At 48.5% G+C, this 19351-nt stretch overlaps 1 protein-coding gene across 4 annotated transcripts in view; it reads left to right on the plus strand.

Annotated features, from left to right (window-relative positions):
* The window catches only part of pax3a (paired box 3a), a 31640-nt gene extending 18668 nt beyond the window's left edge, over window positions 1–12972 (plus strand). For all 4 annotated transcript variants that reach the window (XM_084006775.1, XM_084006773.1, XM_084006774.1 and 1 more), the window contains 5 exons: window positions 5831–6030; window positions 6824–6989; window positions 7087–7289; window positions 10068–10331; window positions 11847–12972. In XM_084006775.1, the coding sequence (XP_083862901.1) occupies window positions 5831–6030; window positions 6824–6989; window positions 7087–7289; window positions 10068–10331; window positions 11847–11864 (851 nt within the window). In that variant the 3' untranslated portion in view covers window positions 11865–12972. The remainder of the gene's footprint in view (window positions 1–5830; window positions 6031–6823; window positions 6990–7086; window positions 7290–10067; window positions 10332–11846) is intronic.
* Window positions 12973–19351: the final 6379 nt, after the last annotated feature.

Consider the following 19351-nt stretch of genomic DNA (forward strand, 5'->3'; position numbering starts at 1 on the left):
CACAGGGAGGGACGGAGGGTTTCTCTACGTCTTTGTTTCGGGGGTTCTTTGCATTTCACGGCGAATCGAGTTAAAGATGGAAAAGGTTTACGAGAGACAGAAGGAAGGAATGTCTGCTCCGGCCACGTTTACATATCCTCTCAGGCCCGGAGACGTTAAAGTCTATATTCTCCTGTAGTGATAGTGCCAAAATACACAATATATGAATCTATTTCTTCACTTAAGGGACGGATAGATAGATATAGAAATGCTCCAGCGGTCCGGCTCTGTGTTGGCATGACTCTCCCTCTTTCTCAAAATCCACACTAGCTGATCTGCAACTGAATGCAGACTCTATGCTTCATTAAAGCCTCTTTCTCCGTTGGCACCCACATTGTGATCCTCCGATATTAATTCAAAGGACAATTAATGAATGCAGGCCAACTTTGAAGTACCGGGCCGGGGTCCTGCCCCAAGCCGGCCCCTCGGCGCTGATGTACTCTCTCCTCATTCTCCCCACTAACCCCAGAGACACTGTGAAGTGACTGAAAGAGAGGCAGCGAGCAAAAGGAAGGTCAAGGAGAGGAGCCCCAGTAGAAAAAGAGTTCTCCATTTCCTTGGAAGTATTAGCCAAGCTAAACTCTGTGATGGGGAGGATAAAGGAGCTCGAGGAGAAAAGGGTTTTGGGGGGGGCGAGGAGGGGGGGCTCTGCAAAGAGGAGCACAATGGGATAGTTAATTGAGTAAAGCCAGACAGCGTTGTCAATCACTTAACTTTGTTTAGCCTCACTTTCTGTGGAGCGGTTTGGTCCAGCACATTGCACATTACGGACACGCCGGCACAACTCGCTTTCTGGTTTGATTAATGTCTTTCCCAACAAAGAAGTCCACTCTGGAAATAACACAAATGTAGCCGTTAGATATTTAAAAAAATAAATACAATATATATATATATATATATATACAAAGTGACAGAATTCAGAGAATTTTCATTCCTACATTTAGTCGTTAAAGCAGCCGTAAAAGTTGAAAAAGTGCCTGCAAAGCTCATTAAACAGATAGAAATGCTCCTTTAATGAGCGTCGGGTATAAAAAGAAAGAATGCCTCTGTGGAGCGTGAAGCTTGGTTGCAGGGTCGGTGGAGGCGAGGCCGTCCACCAGCAGTAGCTGTGAAAAGGTCAGGGGGCTAACCTCGGGTCAGCCGACTGTTAAAACCATCAGGCCCTGAAAACAAGGTTACCATAATGTTTGCGGAGGAGACGACAGCCGACGGATCGGTGCATCGCCGCTAGAATGAGCTTCACTTTGGGATGCCTCTGGTCTGCCCAGCGGATTTAAGTACAGGCTTTGTTTCACTGCCTGCGGTGAGATGGCTGGTTATATCCGAGCCAGCTGATTGGCTGGTTGGGCTCTCCGTTTGCCTGCAGCGTGCGGCGGGCCGGCCTGTTGCTTTGTGCCGAGGGCCGACATGCCACCGTGAAGCCGTCACCTAACGGTGGAACTAAATAATAACCGCCACACACTGGGAGACAGAATGGCCATAAAGGGCCCATTTGTGACGTTGTTTTGTCACCTCGCCGATATTAGACAGAGATACATCTCTCAAAGTCATATCGCCAGCTCCTTCTTTTGTCCGGTAAGTGCCTACCTCCTGCGTTTATTCACTCCATTTTTCTCTCCATCCATCACATCATCATCTCCGTCTCTCTTTCTCTACCCCCCCCTCCCTCTCTTTTCCCAGGCAGCTGTGGGATCCTGGGGGCTCTTTAGCAAGTCAAGTGAGCAAGCCCACTCACTCCCATTTTTCCCTTAACTGTTAACCCCAGCTGAGCCCATAAGCTGTCAGTTAACTATTCTTTTGCCTCCGGTGCATCTGCTCGATCTGGCTCTATGTGGCACGTCGTGATTTTTATTCAGTGGCCCTCGCTCGCCCACTCTGCTCCGCGGCCTGAAAGGCTCCCAGATCTACTTCCCTGGGCAAATAACTAGTTCATTTGTCTCTTCTGCCCTTTGTTTTGTGTTGCGAACACATGTCACCAGCTCAATTACCCTACTCTATTAACAGCCCCTGGAGGATGGGCTAGCCAGCCCCTAGCGAGTCCAGGCTATAAACCGGCCCATATGCTCCGCTTCTCTTTCTCTTTTCTCACCGAGCTTCCTCTCATTCTTACCCTCTTCTTCACATCTTTCTTCCTTTAATACCTATTTTCATTCTCGCTCTCTCTCTCTGTCACTGTTTCCACCTCCGTGCATTTTTTTTTGTTGCCATTTCAAGCTGTGTGTGTGAACTTTTGCGTGCACATACATGGATGTCTGCATCGGTGCACGTCTCTTCATATTAGCATCAGTTGAACGGATGGGGGGGAGGAGGGGGGAGGAGGGGTGAATGCTTGGCAAGGCGAGTCTTGGCTGATGTAGTCCACGCCGTAAACAAGAGCAGTCTTTATTCTCCCAGTTGGAATCTTCTCTTGGTTTTTTCTTTTTTGGCCCGTTGGAGGCAGAACGCCGGCGCAGGTGAAGCTAATGGGACTGGACGTTCCCGAGGTCCACATCTGTGACCCTCTGGAGTTTATCTTCCCTCCTGTCAGCCTCCACGCTGGATCGATACATGGTTCTGTTTACCTTCGTGTGTCTGCAGCGCCGTCCGCCTTCCTGCTGGTCTTTAAGTGTGTGTGTGTGTGTGTGTGTGTGTGTGTGTGTGTGCATACACACCTGTAAATGAATCTCAGAGTCTCAGAGATAAAGAACCTGTTGAATTCACTTGTTGAAGACGCCACTAAACTGTGCTTTTTGAACGCTGTCACTAAATCCCCGTCGCCCCACGCTGCCTGTCGTTCGTCTACACCTCACTTTGTTTTGAGATGTTGTGTTTCGTGGACAACTCCCCGGCGGCCCCAATTTCCGCTCCAGGGATAATAATCTATCTTTCTATTAAGATTCTTGTCTCGGGGGCCACGGCCAAACTGTGAGCGGCTATGGAGTATCTTCAGCTCCCCAGTGCTTTTAGCTGCAGCGTAAAATTTGATTTGGGTGTTTAAGTGAAGGAGGTCGAGGCCTCCCTTTGTGTGTTTTTCGGATCCTCTTCTGCCGTTTGTCGCGCTGGGGGAATGTGTGGGAACGACTCCTCTCTCCGAGTCCGAGGCCGCTTCCACGCCGCCGTGCCTTTTTTTTACAGAAATCAGTCCAGGGCCTCGTTCGAAGACGTCAGACATGTGAATGCAGCGGAGGGAGAGAGAGAGGGAGAGAGAGAGGGAGACGTGAATGGATGAGATGGAAGGGACGGGTCCTCTTGTATGAATGACGAGCACCCCCTCACCCCTTCCTTCCCCAGCATCTTCTTCAGGTGCCTTCAGCCTCCCATCTCCTCTCCATGTCAACCTCTTCAACTCGCCCTTCCCCCCCGGCTCTGTGGCCCTCAGGCCGTGGAGGGAGGGAGGGGAGGGGAGGGGTGCTCCCCTGCTGTGCCCCTCCACAGCCCCCAGTGGCCCTTCTCTGGACCCTTTTGTGCCCCCCACCACCCTCCCCTTTCTCCCTCCTTCATTCCCCCACTCAGCCCCTGGCCTTCCAGCCCCCCCCCCCCCCCCCCCCCCCATCTCCCCCCTATCTCCCCCTCCCCACTCTCCCCTGCTGGGCAGGTGACAGACCCCTGAATGCGGGCCCGGGCGTCCCTGATGGCTCCTACAGATGGAGCGTGGTAATCGGTCCAACAGAGGCCTGCCACAGGCTTTTCCCTGCTAAGATACAAAAGCTTGGCTTCATCACTTCCAAAAAAAAGAAGAGAAAGACAGCGAGTGAGAGAGGAAGAGAGCAAAGAGAGAGTGCGAGCCAGAGGATGACAAAAGCAACAATGTCATGTGCCATTAAGGGAGAGGCTGTGACGGAGTGTTTTCTCTTTAGTTACTAATAATAAAAACAGGGAGGGAAAAGAGGGGAAGACAGAAATAAAAGGGGGGAGGAGGAGAGACCCCCCCCACCCTGCAGTTAACATGAGTTACAGTGAGTTTATGAGCCCCCCCCCCCCCCCCCCCCCACCCCCCCTCAGGAATCTATCGTTTCTGCTCCGTCATTGGTTCTCTGTGTTTTTTTACTTTCTCTGTCATTAAATGACATTGAACGTTACTTTGCCTTCATGTTGGAATGGAATTTAATTTAAATAGAGGCGATACAGTTTAACATAGTTCCAATACAGAGAGTTTATAGCTCATTTTCAACTACATAATCAGCATAATAGGATATAAAAAAACTACATTACACAGTATACTAATATACACAAAATCAGAACTGTATATTATTAAATATATAACACCTTTCAATATTTCGTTATATATTAATAATATCAGCTTTGTTTTTTTTGAACACTTTACCTTCGTTGTAAACAGTTTTATATCTGGAATTAATTTGATTTTAAGTTGTGTTAAAAAGCAGCGTGTCCAAATGTAGATGTACAGTCACCATGAATCCACATCATCCTGGATGTATGGGTCTGGACTATGTCGACATTTGAAAATGAATTTTAGAAGCTAAGTGTCTTTTTTAGTATTTCACAGTGATGGGTTTTTGTTGTCTTCATGCTAATGGGAGTTTCTCTTCCTATCACAACGTTTAAAACAAAGGAAACCCAGCTGGTTTTCACGCTGTGTGGCCTCCTAACGCTGTAAAACTATTAAAAAAAATGTGCTCCGACATCTCAGGCCACATCCTTACCTAAACAAACCACATCCCCAAACTCACAGAGCGCCTTCCAGCTCCCATCGTACCCAATCGTCTGTGCGCGACTTAATGCCAGCGTGGCGCCCTTCGGGGTTCAGATGTAATAAAGAGCTCTGCTCGGCATCAGAAGGCTTGTGTGCGCTGGCGGCACGGAGCGCAGCGGCGTTCCCAGGGAGCAAATCCGTGTGTAATGCCTGGTCAGACACACACTGGCAACCAGCGCAAACATTTCCTGCTCGGCTCCAGAGGCTCCAGAGGCAAGGGGAGACCCCCCCGCCCCCCCCTCCCTCCCTCCCTCCCCATGTCTGACTTGGCACTTTTTTAATTAAAGCTTTAAATCTGGAGGGCAGAGGGAGAACAGACGAGCTTCAGTCCTCCAGCTGAAGCCTTCCCGTTGCTTCCACCTGTCTCTCTGCTTCTGTTTGACTTATTTACTCTGGTTTTTTTTGTGTTGTTTGTTGGAAAAGGTGCAGTGAACCTTCCCGGGGAGGTCTAAGAGGGGCTGGGTTTGGGAGTGCACTGCAGCTCTTTTCTTGTCTCGTGTCCATCTGTGTCGTAGACGGCGTTGGCCGAGTGGAAGCCGGGACGCAGCAGATGCATGTTTACTGGGAAAGAGACGGGGGGATTGCAGACATCTAATGGCGGACAATGGAAGAGGCTGTCACGCTAGTTTGTGGCGCCTAATCATTATTTAATAGATGGGTAACCCCCCCCCACACACACACAGAAAGGCAGCAATAGACCTCTGTCTCCAGTCCCAAGCCTTCATTGATTCCCTTCTTCTGCTGAATTAGATCCCAATGGCTGTCTCTCTGCTCTCCGCTGCCTTCAACTGAACAAACAGATTAAGGAGCACCTGCAAAAAAACGGGCAGACTGCTCTTTGCTGTGGGAGCCTATCGGCAGAGAGCACAGCATGGCTAAGACCGGCAGAGACACAGTGTCCCGGGGAATGGAGCCCCAGAGGGCTCTAGTCCTCTTTAATCCATGTTCAAGCAGCTTCCGGCGTTTGATCCCCTCAGGAAACCGCGGATGAGTTTAAGGGAGACAATCCCGATGTTGTCCTCCACCCTATTGTCTCCGATTCCGTCAACTTTTCCGTACGTCGAAGTAACCCTCTTGCTCTGGTTCTGTTCTCCCCAGCCAGTCACTCGGACGAGGGCTCCGATGTGGACTCGGAGCCGGGCCTGCCCCTGAAGAGGAAGCAGCGCCGCAGCCGGACCACCTTCACGGCGGAGCAGCTGGAGGAGCTGGAGAGGGCGTTCGAACGCACGCACTACCCCGACATCTACACCCGGGAGGAGCTGGCTCAGCGCGCCAAGCTGACGGAGGCTCGGGTCCAGGTGAGACCAGAGACCTTCAGCCTTCCAAAAACACACCTCAACATGAAGACAGCCTATATTTAAACTTAATCGTCCTGTTGTTTCATATTATGTTGAGAAATTGTAGAAATGCCAAAATAGAATCAAAATGTCAACAAGTATTATTTTAATGGCTTACATGATTAACGGCATGTTTAATAAGCAGCACAGTTTTATACGATATGTAATAGAGGGTCCCTCCATCGGGTCTCTATCAGCCTCGGGGGTCCTGATGAAGACCTTGCTTCACCCTCAAAAACCCAGAGACCCCCAGAGCCCCAGAGCCCGGTCCCTGACAGGCAGACGTGTGTCGATCTGTCATGGATACGTGTTAAATTGCCTTTGGGTGGTTGCCACACATTCCTCACAGCCATTAGACGTGTTTCCCCCCACAACAGCCCCGACCCCACGCCTGACCCCCTTCCCCACATCTACATGTACACTGTGCCCACTGTGTGTGGAAGATGGCCTCCCCTATTTATGTCCGATACTCGACAAAAAGGGGGCTATAAATATAAAGATCCCCGAAATAGATGCCTGATTTAGATAATGTGCTAATATGGGCTTTAACAGCTGTTAACCCTCTGAACCCACACAAAGATGTCATGGATGTGGTTTCACCACACGCTCCAGATGTTCAGATCTCTATCAGTAACGGGTCTCACACACACACACACACACACACACACACACACACACACACACACACACACAGTCAACGGACTGTGGAAGTCCACATAGTCTTTCAAATAAACACTCTTGTTTCTCCTCTCAGGTGTGGTTCAGCAACAGGAGAGCACGGTGGAGGAAGCAGGCAGGAGCCAATCAGCTGATGGCTTTTAACCACCTGATCCCCGGCGGTTTCCCTCCATCAGCCATGTCCGGCCTGCAGCCCTATCAGCTGTCCGACAGCCCTTACACTCCCACTTCTATAGCTCAAGGTGGGTTTTCACACCCACAGAATCTTCACTAAATTCTTCCGGATGAAACACGACGGGGTTTTTTTTAAAGTAAGGTGTGTTTTTTCTCCCGTCGCAGCATCGGAGCAGCCGGGCACGGTGCACCGGCCGCAGCCCCTCCCGCCGACCTCCGTGCACCAGAGCGGCTCCCAGGACGGAGGCTCCGGTTACTGCCTGTCCTCTGGACGCCACGGCTTCTCGGGGTACTCGGACGGCTTCGTGTCCCCGACGGGACACGGCAACGCCGTCAACCCCGCCATCGCCAACGGCCTCTCGCCACAGGTTCGTCTCCACATCCTGTTTCTCAAAGACACACCTGTCCATGTAATCCTGCCAGGAAACACTGAGACGTCTTCATGTGATGCACCATATGAAAGGTGTGAGTGTGTGTGTGTGTGTGTGTGTGTGAGTGTGTGCGTGACCTCTGCGGTGTCACGGCAGTGACATTGAGAAACCTTGTTAGTCTCAGAAATACGGCAGCTTTTAATTTTTTGTTTATTTCCCCGGCGGGGTTATTTGATGGATCTAAAATGCGGCGAGCGTCGGTGTTTCCGTGGCGGCGGAGACGGAGCAGACATGAGGGAGAGGATGTACGGATATCGGAGGATGACACAAATCAAAACTGAAAAGACAATTATGGTCGATTACACAGTCATCAATGTCCATCAGCGGCTCCTACGCCGGGCCCCGGCAGATAGACTAACAGGCGGAAAACGAGCTTTTAACAGCCACAAAGGGTGGCCGGCACCACATGCAATGCATGCTGGGTACTAATTCCCATGAGAGAGAGTCTCGGACTGCTGTCAGGCACAGATAAAAAAACAAAAAACAGCCTCGGGCAGGTTTGTTCCAGTGTGAGAGCCTGAGGATGTGTGTGTGTGTGTTGGCTGCTGGTTCCCAGAATCAACATTTACTTTAAAGTGTTTTCTACGTTTTATTTCTGTCGGACAAACAAACGTATAGAGACGGAAAACCGAGACCAGCCGCACCAGTTGATGGTTTGAATCTCAGCTGGCTGAGACTCAACTGGTCTGCTGGTGGCCGTCGACCTGTAAGCGAGTTCACACACTCCAATCCAGAGGTCAAAGGTGAGGCGACGGCCTCGCGGATGGTTCTGGCGTTAACCTCGGCGGGGCGTCTCCGTGCAGAAACGGACCCCGGCAGGCCTGGAATGTTCCTCCTCCTCCTCCTCCTCCTCCTCCTCCTCCTCCTCCTACTGGAATAGCAATCATAGAATGTTCCAGTGTCTTAATTGATTGGAATGAAGTAATCTCTCCCCTCGTAACAAAGTGTGTAATTTATGCAAATGACTCACTTTGTTGGCTAATTTGTTTTAATTCATGTGTTCATTGCAGCTGTTTGAATGTATATTGCAATACTAACAGACGAGGAGAGAATTAATTTTTCACTTAATAAGGAGGGAGGAAATGAGAATTGATTAAATCCTATGACATTGATAGTTAATACATGAAGACCTCCACACTTAGGAAACTTTTCCTCCGACGGCTACGCAGCTCGTCTTTTTGTTGTTAAATCCCCTGGAATGATCTGGACCTCCAGACCCACCTACGGCTGCATCCATCAGGAGGTCCGAGGTTCAGATCCAGACCTGGATTCTGGACTCTATGGGCGCTTGTTGTCTGTACTGGGACTCCGTGGTTTATCGGGGTCCTCTGGCGTCTCCCCCATTGATCTGGTGCATACCAAAGGAACCCCCTTGTTCTCACTGAGCGAGTCCCAGGCTTTGCACCCCCCCCCCCAGAGACCTAATCCCCGGAACAGCCTCAGAACAGACGCCGTCAGGGAGCTGCTGCCGTTTCAAGAGTGTGCAGATGGACGTGTGTGTGATGTCGTAACACGATACCTCCAGAACTGTTTTCAAAACATTACATATACGTTGCACCAAGCAATATTTTTAATTAACTAAATATTATTAAATAATACAGAGTGTTTGGATGCCTTTAGGATAATTATTTATTTAACCGTCGTAAAGCGGCGAGAAGGTTTATGTTGGGCTGAAACCCCAATAGAGGAAAAAAAATATTCATATTCACACATTTTTTGTGTGTATTTTACAGCAAATCAAACATTGGGCTGGTGGTTAATATTCAATATTTCTCAGACTGAAAACCTGTAAATTACATGAAACACACCTGAGGTTGCCTCAGAACTGTGTGTGTGTGTGTGTGTGTGTGTGTGTGTGTGTGTGTGTGTACTGGCTGTCAGCTGGGAGAGTTTGTTTTTATGCTCAGTTTTACTTATTTTTAAGTTTCCTTTTATTATTATTATCAGTTGTTTTGTTGCTTAGATTTGGATCTACTTTCTCCAACTGCAACTGTCTTCTTCTTCTTCTTCTTCTTCTTCTTCTTCTTCTTCTTCTTCTTCTTCTTCTTCTTCTTCTTTAACTTTTTAGACATTTTTGTGACTTTGCTTCTCACGCAAACCTGCATGCAGCTGTTCACGATGTATCACCGATACCCAGCACCCCTGACATCAGAGCGAAAAATGCTTATATTACACACACACACACACACACACACCTACTGTTAAATACACAACTCCACACGGAGGAGAGGTAGCCGGCACGCACACACACACACACACACACAAACACACACCGTGCTGCTTGTTCCCACGTCCCCTTTGGCCTCTTCACCCGCCTCACAAGGACACGCTGATTTCAGGCATCAAGAGAAGCGAGGGAGGGAAACGCAGACGGCCATACATCACACACACGGATCTGTTTGAGTTCTCCTTCAAAACACACAAATTTACTGCTGTAATATTTGTCTTATATCGTTTAAAATCCTTAAAACCTCCCGTTCGTAACACAATGCTGTAGAAACCACACGTGACACGACGGGGAAATAAAAACACAAAATATCCTCTTCGGCCATAAATGTGACATGAAGACTGTTCAGCCACCAGCGGAGGGAAGGGAAGCCATGATGAAGGATCTCAGACCTGGAGAGGGTCCACGTTAGCCCACCTGAGTGGAAACGTTGATGAAAAGGTGTGAAAACAGTGATCAGTAAATGTTCCTCCGTGTGTCCCCTCCAGGTGATGGGTCTGTTGAACCCGGGTGGAGTCCCTCATCAGTCCCAGAGTGACTTCGCCCTCTCGCCGCTCACCGGCGGCCTGGAGCCCAACGGTGGCATGGCCGCCAGTTGCCATGGTTCCCAGCGCTTGGAGGCTCTGCCAGGCCTGACCAGTATGCCCACGCTGCCCAGCACCCAGTCCTACTGCCCGCCCTCCTACAGCACGCCGGCCTACGCCATGGAGCACCACCCCACCTACCAGTACGGACAGTACACGCAGAGCAAGGTACGTTTTCATTCTGACTTCTAAATGAGCTGATCGGAGGTCGTGTCCGTCTGTGACCTACGACTGTGTTTTAGGACCGCTGTAGGAAACACAAACAATATCCAGAGAAAAAAACGGACTGTTTGTCTCTGAATGTTGCCCCCTCTCTAGGCTCAGTGTTGTTTTTCCCTCCAGCGGCCCTGACACGCCGCCGTAGTGACCCCCTGGTCTGAATCTGCGTTATAGATATTCTTAATTGGGCGGACCCCCCTCTGATGAGCGAGGGTCTCTAATCACGCTGCAATTACATGTATGTCATAGAGCGCCGGTGGCCGGGTCACCTCCGTTTACATTACCATCATCGAGGATCCACACGGCGTTCTCATCCCCGACACACACACACACACACACACACACACACACACACACACACACACACACACACACACAGACACACACAGACACACAGACACACACACACAGACACACACAGACACACAGACACACACACACACACACACACACACACACAGACACACACACACACACACACACACACACACACACACACACACACACACACAGACACAGACACACACACACACACACACACACACAGACACACACACACACACACACACACAGACACACAGACACACACAGACACACAGACACACACACACACACACACACACACACACACACACACACACACACACAGACACACACACAGACACACAGACACACACAGACACACACACACACACACAGACACACACACACACACACACACACACACACACACACACAGACACAGACACACACACAGACACACACAGACACACACACACACACACACACACACACACACACGCACAGGCATCTTCCCTCGCCGTCCTTTCGTGACCCCGTGTGATGAGCTCGGCCCCCATCAGACTACCTCGCCACGCAATGACCCCTGGGTAACAGAGATAGCCCCCCCCCCCCCCCCCATGAAAGGAGCGACTTCCTAAAGCGTGTTTGACAGGAGGGGGGGGGGGGGGAGGGGGGGCGGTGTGTTGCCGAGGCTGGTCTGAGGTACACCACCACATGTTGACCGGCCCATCAGTGGCAACATCTTGATGTCATTAATTTAGTCCTGGGAGAGACCCACATGTAGCTTTTGGGGGTTTGGGGGGGGGGGGGGGGGGGTGTGTGTGTGTGTGTGTGTGTGTGTGTTTGTGTGGAGGGTATGGGGCTCTTTAACAGGGGCCGATTATGGCCCTTGGCAGGCCGGATTAGAACCATGTGTCCCACTGGAGGTCAGATTTGAAGTTGTTATTGATCAGTGGAGCAGAGCCACAGATCCAGGCTCAGTCCCGGACCGGGTTCACCCACAACACCAGGTTCACAGGCGGAGGGTCCCCCAGAAGCCCCTCACCTGTTTGTTCCAGTTTTATTATTCACATTTCCATCCTCACCTGCTCGTGAACACCTCCCTTCTTCATCACAACTCTCATTTAACACCTTCCTTCTGTCTCTCCCTGTCCTCCTCAGGTGCCTTTCATTATATGAAGACCCCAACGTGGTCCGGACAGGAGGCTCCCGGGCCAGTCGGACCTCCGCCCCCATACCCCCCCATCCACTCCACCCTCCACTACCTTTTCCAAACCACAGCCCCGAGGACAGCCAGGGAGCGGTTGGGTGGGTGAAGGGCGTCGAGGGGATCTCCCTTCAGCAAGGGGACCGGTGGAGGTGTAGTGATGGCGATGGAGGAGGAGGGAGGGGGGGGGGGGGGAGGACTGGAATAATTTGGACCAAAGGCGCAGCCTCTCCTGTTACCTGGCAATCGCTCCAGTTGTGCGTCACGCTCCGAGGACCAAGCGGCTCGTTGTCCGAACTTACAGAGGAACAGAGGGGGGGGGGGGGGGGGGGGGTAAATATATTCAAGATTCTGTGTTTGATTTTTGTAATAAGTGGCAGAGAGGTGGAGCCCCCCCCCCCCCTGTTTCTGATCAGGGGAGGGGCGTGTTCTTCGGTTGATGATAACGTTGTTGGAGGATCCCCGACATCCCGACGTCTTAAATAAAACTTACTGTACGTTGATTCTCATGGAAGACTTTGGAAACGTGGAAAAACAGCAGCAGAAAAGGCATGAATGGAGGCGGAGTGGAGTCATCGTGAAACCACTGCAACCCAAAGAAAGTGCAATACATTCATACCTCACGTGATCTAAACAACTAACAGCGATCAAATGTCCCCGATTATACTCTCTTTTTTATGTCATTAACTTTGGGTCGTGTGCATTGATCAATCAGGGGAAAATCATCAAGCGATGACGAATAGCAAATGTAGTCGTGATGTCATTAAGCCAAAAAAAATTCTCTGCCAGTGAATACATTATTCAGGTTTGGCAGTTAATTTTTTTGAAATTGTTTTAATTTTATTTTGCATGTGTTATTATTTAGTTTTCACCAGGAACTTAAAACATTAGTTCCATTTCTTATTTATTTTAGCGTCAGTGTTTCGTCTCTGTTTTCTATTAAGGGCTCTTCAGTGCTTCAGTCCTACACGTGTTCATAGACATGTCTCCTTCCTTTTCTATCATTTACATTTACATTGCCGTAAAAAATGATTTTGTGGTAAAAAGTTTTGTGTACAATACAGCACTATTTACTATTTATAATAAACTATATAAAATGTTAGAAAGTTGTGACTTTTCTCATTCCTGTGATTCGTAAAAAATATAGGATTAAAAACACACTTGGAGGTAATCTAATTGGGTATTTTAGGATATCATTTATATTAAAAAGACCTCAAATTAGAGGTCAAATTAACAGGAAATCAAATAAATTAAATATAAGAAATTAAAATAATTAAGAGATTATAAGCAATAAATGTTTCTTCTTATTGATTTCCAACCTCTCCGGTCTAAATGAGGATGAGCCGGAGGACGGCGAGGGTTCCTCCTCTGGGAGCAGCACCCTCCTCCAGCACTAAATCATAAATATATCCCCTTTCATAAACACTCCTTTTGGACAAATTCCTGCTCCCGGGGGGCTCCTTCACACCCCGTAATGGCTAAAGCAGAGCGGCTGTAAATTATACAAGCCGAGCGGCCGCCGGCTCCCCGGGACGCCGGCCTACATGGCTGCTCTGGGATCAGCAGCAGAACTGAAGGAAAACACTGTTCACCCAGTTGGCAGACGGCGGCGAGCGTTCCACACGCATCACGGTTTTATCTCCCTGGTGTTTTCTCCTCTCCTGCTGGAGGTCCAGGATCAGGTATGCAGCTGTCCGTGTCCTTCAGGGTTTATGGCGAAGTGTGCGTGCGTGAGAATGTTGTTTTAAATATATTGTTTGTGTGTTTGTTGCCAACACATAAGATCAAGGCGAGATCACATTTCACTATTTTCTTTTCCTCCCTGCAAACTCTCTTCTTTTTTTTTTTTCTTACAAGTGCTCAACTTGTAAGACACAATGAGTGAGAAAGCCAAAGGGGTTGCTTTGGAGCGGAGTGTCAGTCAAGCAGCAACACACTGGAGACAACTTAACCTCTGACCCCAACGCTCTTTGAAATGAGTAGACTACTTGACCGGAGCTGACAACAATCCAAGTGTCTCTGCAGCTTCCAAGAGCCCAAATTGAAAGTGAAGGGAAGGAGTACAAAGAGGACGGGCTGAAAAAAGATAAAGAAGAAAAAAAGAGAGTTAAAAGGGAGCTTCAGAAAATAGTTTGAGCCAGAATGGAGAATTGTAATCGTGGCAAGTATGACTGAAGGACAAAAAGGAGTTCAGTTGTGGTTTTATGAGAGTTTGTCTGCGTCTAAAAGAGCAGAGCCTTTATCTCTGGAATACCACCTTTATCTCTGCAATACCACCTTATCAGGCCGGTTGAAGGGTGGCGGAGGACTCAGCAGCGTTCCTTTCCTAAACTGGTGATGTGCCCGCCCCTGTTCTCGGTGCCACCGGTCCCCTCTTGTTTGTTACCTCCAGGATGAAGACCGTGAACCGGACCCTGCTGCTGCCTCTCCTCTCCAGATGCCGTCAGCTGCTGGAGGAGGTCGGCGAGCGGCGGGTCAACGCCACCGTGTCCAGCAGCCCGCCGTCCACCGGCTCCAGCTCCAGGGAGGCTTACGACAACGCGTACTTCTACATCCTGGTGGTCATGATCTTCTACTCCTTCCTGGCCATGACGCTCCTCAAGTGCCTGGGCGGTGACGAGGAGCGAGAGGACCACGGGTTCATACGCAGCGGGCCGACGTCAACGCAGAAACTCAACGCAGGCCACATGGAGAAGTTTGACTTTGAAGAGGAGAGCAGCTTGTGAGGGGGGGGTAAGAAAGCATGGGGGGATGTTTTGACAGTCGCCAAGCCAGAAAAACGTCAGTGTGGACTGATCAGGCAAGACCTGCTAGTGATTTCACAAAAAAAAAACCTGTAGTAAGTCCAACCCCCCATTCCATCTGACAATCAGAATGCTCACGCAAGCAGCATGGCAGACAGACAGGCAGGCAGACAGACAGACAGACAGGCAGGCAGGCAGGCAGGCAGGCAGGGGGGAGACGGCTGCCTCTGATCTGAGAGAAGGGTGGAAACATGGAGACGTGAGGGTCAACAGAAGGCCGGAATCTCCTCCTGTGAGGCCCAATCAGGATCAATAACACCAGGCCTTGGACATGAACACGCCGCGGGGAACCAGAGGACCGGGGAACCAGAGGACTGGGGAACCAGGGAGCAGGGAACCAGGGGAACCAGAGGACCGGGGAACCAGAGGACTGGGGAACCAGGGAACCAGAGGACCGGGGAACCAGAGGACTGGGGAACCAGGGAACCAGGGGGGAACCAGCAGACCGACGGTGTGGACTACATGGAGACTCTCTCTCTCTCTCTGTGTGTGTGTGTGTGTGTGTGAGTGTGTGTGAGTGTGTGTGTGTGTGTGAGTGTGTGTGAATGTGTGAGTGTGTGTGTGTGTCTTGACCTGCCACCAGGTTTGTCATGCTCTGACTTCAGTTTAACTGAACACACGTGATCTACATTATTTTAATGAAATGACATTGTAGACTTTGAATATGTACACATTAATAAATGAAGTGTTTATTTATATTAACAGCAGCATCAAGCAGCCTCCAAATAAAAAATAAAAAAATGGAAATGCATGCAAAATAAAAGAGAAATGACGTCACTCTCTCTCTCTCTCCTAAATTGAGTCTAATTAGAGCCAAAGGGCTCGACGCAACATTCCTGAGCCATTACGCGGTAACGCAACCTCCCGGTGACCCCGGCATGCACCCGGGCCCTGGTGCAGGCAGGGCCCGGGTCCAGGGGCCGCGCTCGGGCCCCGCCCGCCCGCGCACCGTCTAACTTTACAAAGCCGCGGTGAAACGTGAACCGGGACTCGCTTAGTCTGCGGAATTAACTTCAATTGCGCGGAGAGCAGCCGGCGGAGAACACACGCTTCTCATTTGCACCACACACACACACACACACACACACACACACACACACACACACACACACACACACACACCGCTGACTGGCTCCGGGTCCGGGTCCTCGGACAGGTAGGAGCCCGGAGGTGGATCCTGGGGGGATAAAGGCGTTTTAATGAAAGCATCCGGGGTCAGACGTGGGTCCGGACTAGACAATGCTGGCCTAATTCAAACTATCCGCTCCTAGAGGTCGCGCCGGTCCCCGGGGCCATGTGGACCCGTTTCTTCTTCTCCCTTCATAATTAGATTTCGGTCCCATCCTCCCCTTGAAGTCCTGATGGGGGTCACCGCTAGACCCGGTCCAGCCAAACAAGACTGCCTTGATGTTTGCCCCAACATTTTTTTAACTCTGACCAGATAGTCCGGACTGAACCATGTTTTTATGCTTTTTAATAAACTCATATTCTCTCTGCTGCAGCCGCAGAGGAAACCAATCCTCGTTTATCTCAATCATATAGATATAGTAGAATGCACATTTTATTTACTACTTTATTTTTATTTCATTTTGCAAACAGCCTGATGGCGGAATTCAAGCAGGAACTGATTAAGTTGATTTTGCATCCTGATCATCCAGAATATATATTTTATTTTTGTCCAGGCAAATAGATTTTTTAATTATTCGTGCATGCAACACATTTGCGATTTAGCCAAAAACAATACAGTTTGAGACGTGCAATGTGGTAAATGGCGTAACGACAGCACGTGATGACGTCATGTAACATGTCAAAACATGATGACAGTCAGAAAAAGCTGCACGGACTCGGACACAACCTCACTTTTAAGGCTGCTGGTGGTTAAAAAAAAAAGCTGCATTGGAACTATAGCTCGCTGGAGAGTCTGGACCCGAGTCTGGACCTGGGATCTGGTCCAGACCCTGCTGTCTCAGCTCACCACAACGCCCTCAGCCTCTTATAGTAAATAATAAGGAATACTGGAATATTCTGGGATAGCAGTAAGATAGATCACCTCTATTGAAACTGACTTAATGATGCTTAATGCAAATTATATATATTTACAGTAGTTATATTCCTCCGTGTTTGTTTAAAAGGGGACTTCTGTTCCGGGAATATTCCGTGTTTCACACCTGCAGAGAGAAAAAAAGGTGCCAAAGCAAACGTTCAGACTTGTTAACCACATGATTGGGTGACATGAATATCTGTTTCACTGACTGGTGGTCCCGGGAGTCTGGCCTCCGCTCCGGGATGCGTGTGTCTGGCGCCATCTGCTGGCCAAGACGCGACACTGCTGATGAACTGGTGTTCCCAGTCTGTGTAGATGTCCAGGCAAAGACGTAACTATGGAGGGTTATTGTTGACCTCGACAACAACAACAACAACAACAACAACAACAACAACAACAACAACAATTCATCTTCAGCTGCAGAAACAGATGCATTCACGAAAATCTGAGGTTTCGAACTTCGGCGTAGAACGAAGTTAATATGTACCTGTGGTCGTAAAGGATGTGCATGCTGACATTATATATATAATATATATTATTATTATTGTTGTTATTATTATTACAATGTGTGCAGGATGCTGTGGGAGAGGAGGCTGCTGATGTGGAGTGTGGGGTTTTGCTGCCATCTAGTGGTGAACATGTGCTGGTTTTTGTTGTTGATCCGTTTGGTTATAATCACAAAGAAAAGGTTTACGGATACTTCCTTTAACAGTGTGCCTTCCTTACACTCTGGTTTTAATATGCCTTTTTAAAAATTGTATTTGCTCTCTATTATATACAACTGTTGAGTTTTCATGATAAAGTATGTTGTTATATTCCAAGTTGAAGGTGTGTTATTTACCTAATGATGCTGTACGTAAAACTGGTATGATAGAAATGCTCCTAAGTAAGTTTAGATCCTCTGTTCGATCTTAATGCATGAAACCCAGTAAAGTTGTCTTTTTTTCTTTATTATTTTACAGAAAGTGTACATAAACCACCACTAGAAATATCACCAGGCTGCATATATTCAGAGATATAATACCATGTAATATAGCATAATAGCATAATACTGACATTTATACACAGAAAAACAGTGTCACCTTTGAATAAACAGCACGGCACTGACACAAATATGATTATCTGAGTCTAACGCTCACAAATCCTGTTTGGAGTGGAACAGAAATGATGCTGATTCATAAACGAGTTCTGAGAGAAGCCGAAGCTCAACGCTGTGGCATTTTCTAATCATGGAAAGAAAGAAGAAGAAGAAGAAGAAGAAGAAGAAGAAGAAGAAGAAAACACAAGCCTACTCATTAGTTATTTAGTGGCAGGAATCATGCAGAGAATTTAGTTTAATTTACGTCATTTAGTTCAGTTCAAATTGAGTGTTATTATTTAGTTTTAATTGTATTATTATTATTATTATTATTATTATTATTATTATTATTATTATTATTAGTGCTTTTGTTTGTTTATTCGTTATTTATTTTTAATTTAATTTATTTATCTTCCTGTCCATCTACTGCTCCACCTTGTTGGCCAACCACCATTAAAAACCAAAGAAGAAAAATGTTGTTCAGTTCAAAATTAGTGTAAATATGATTACTCACCGGTAGTTTAAATTGTATCATTATTAGTAGTACTTTTGTTTGTTTATTTTAATTTAATTAATTAATCTTCCTGTCAATCTACTGCTCCTAAACCCCCATTGAAAACCAAAGAAGAAGAAGAAGATAAGCCGAGGAAACAGCGCCCCTCGGTGGCTGTAGTTGGTAAATAATAATAATGCACCCGTACAGTCGACGAAATTATGACGCAATTAATATTAAACAAGTAAATCAAGTCTAACTGATGGAAACAACGGACACCTTTGTTGAAAATATTATTTTTAAATAATAAAGTGAACAGTAAGAGAGTTGAGAGTTCAGTGAACTAACTGGCATCGCGATGGAATAACGTTTAACTCACATGCTAACACGAACCGTTAGCATGAGTTAGCTTGTTTACCGGTGTTGTGCTAACAGTGGACCCGAACTAACGTTCAGTCCGGGAGGACATGGACCACTTCAGTCCGGTCCGGGAGGACGGGGACCACTTCAGTCCAAGCGGACGTAGACTATTTCAGTACAGGAGGACGTGGACCACTGCAGTCCAGTCCAGGAGGACGTGGACCATTCCATTCTAGTCCAGTCCTGGGGGGCGTGGACTATTTCAGTCCAGGAGGACTTGGACCACTTCAGTCCAGTCCAGGAGGACGTGGACCATTCCATTCTAGCCCAGTCCAGGAGGACTTGGACCACTTCAGTCCAGTCCAGGAAGACTTGTACCAGTCCAGTCCAGGAGAGCGGGGACCATTCCAGTCAAGGAGGATGTGGACCACTTCAGTCCAGGAGGACGTGGACTATTTCAGTACAGGAGGACGTGGACTATTTCAGTCCAGTCCAGGAGGACGTGGACCATTCCATTCTAGTCCAGTCCTGGGGGGCGTGGACTATTTCAGTCCAGGAGGACTTGGACCACTTCAGTCCAGTCCAGGAGGACGTGGACCATTCCATTCTAGCCCAGTCCAGGAGGACTTGGACCACTTCAGTCCAGTCCAGGAAGACTTGTACCAGTCCAGTCCAGGAGA

This window comes from Eutrigla gurnardus, assembly GCF_963514095.1.
Source record: "Eutrigla gurnardus genome assembly, chromosome: 4".
In the NCBI taxonomy this organism is placed as follows: domain Eukaryota; kingdom Metazoa; phylum Chordata; class Actinopteri; order Perciformes; family Triglidae; genus Eutrigla; species Eutrigla gurnardus.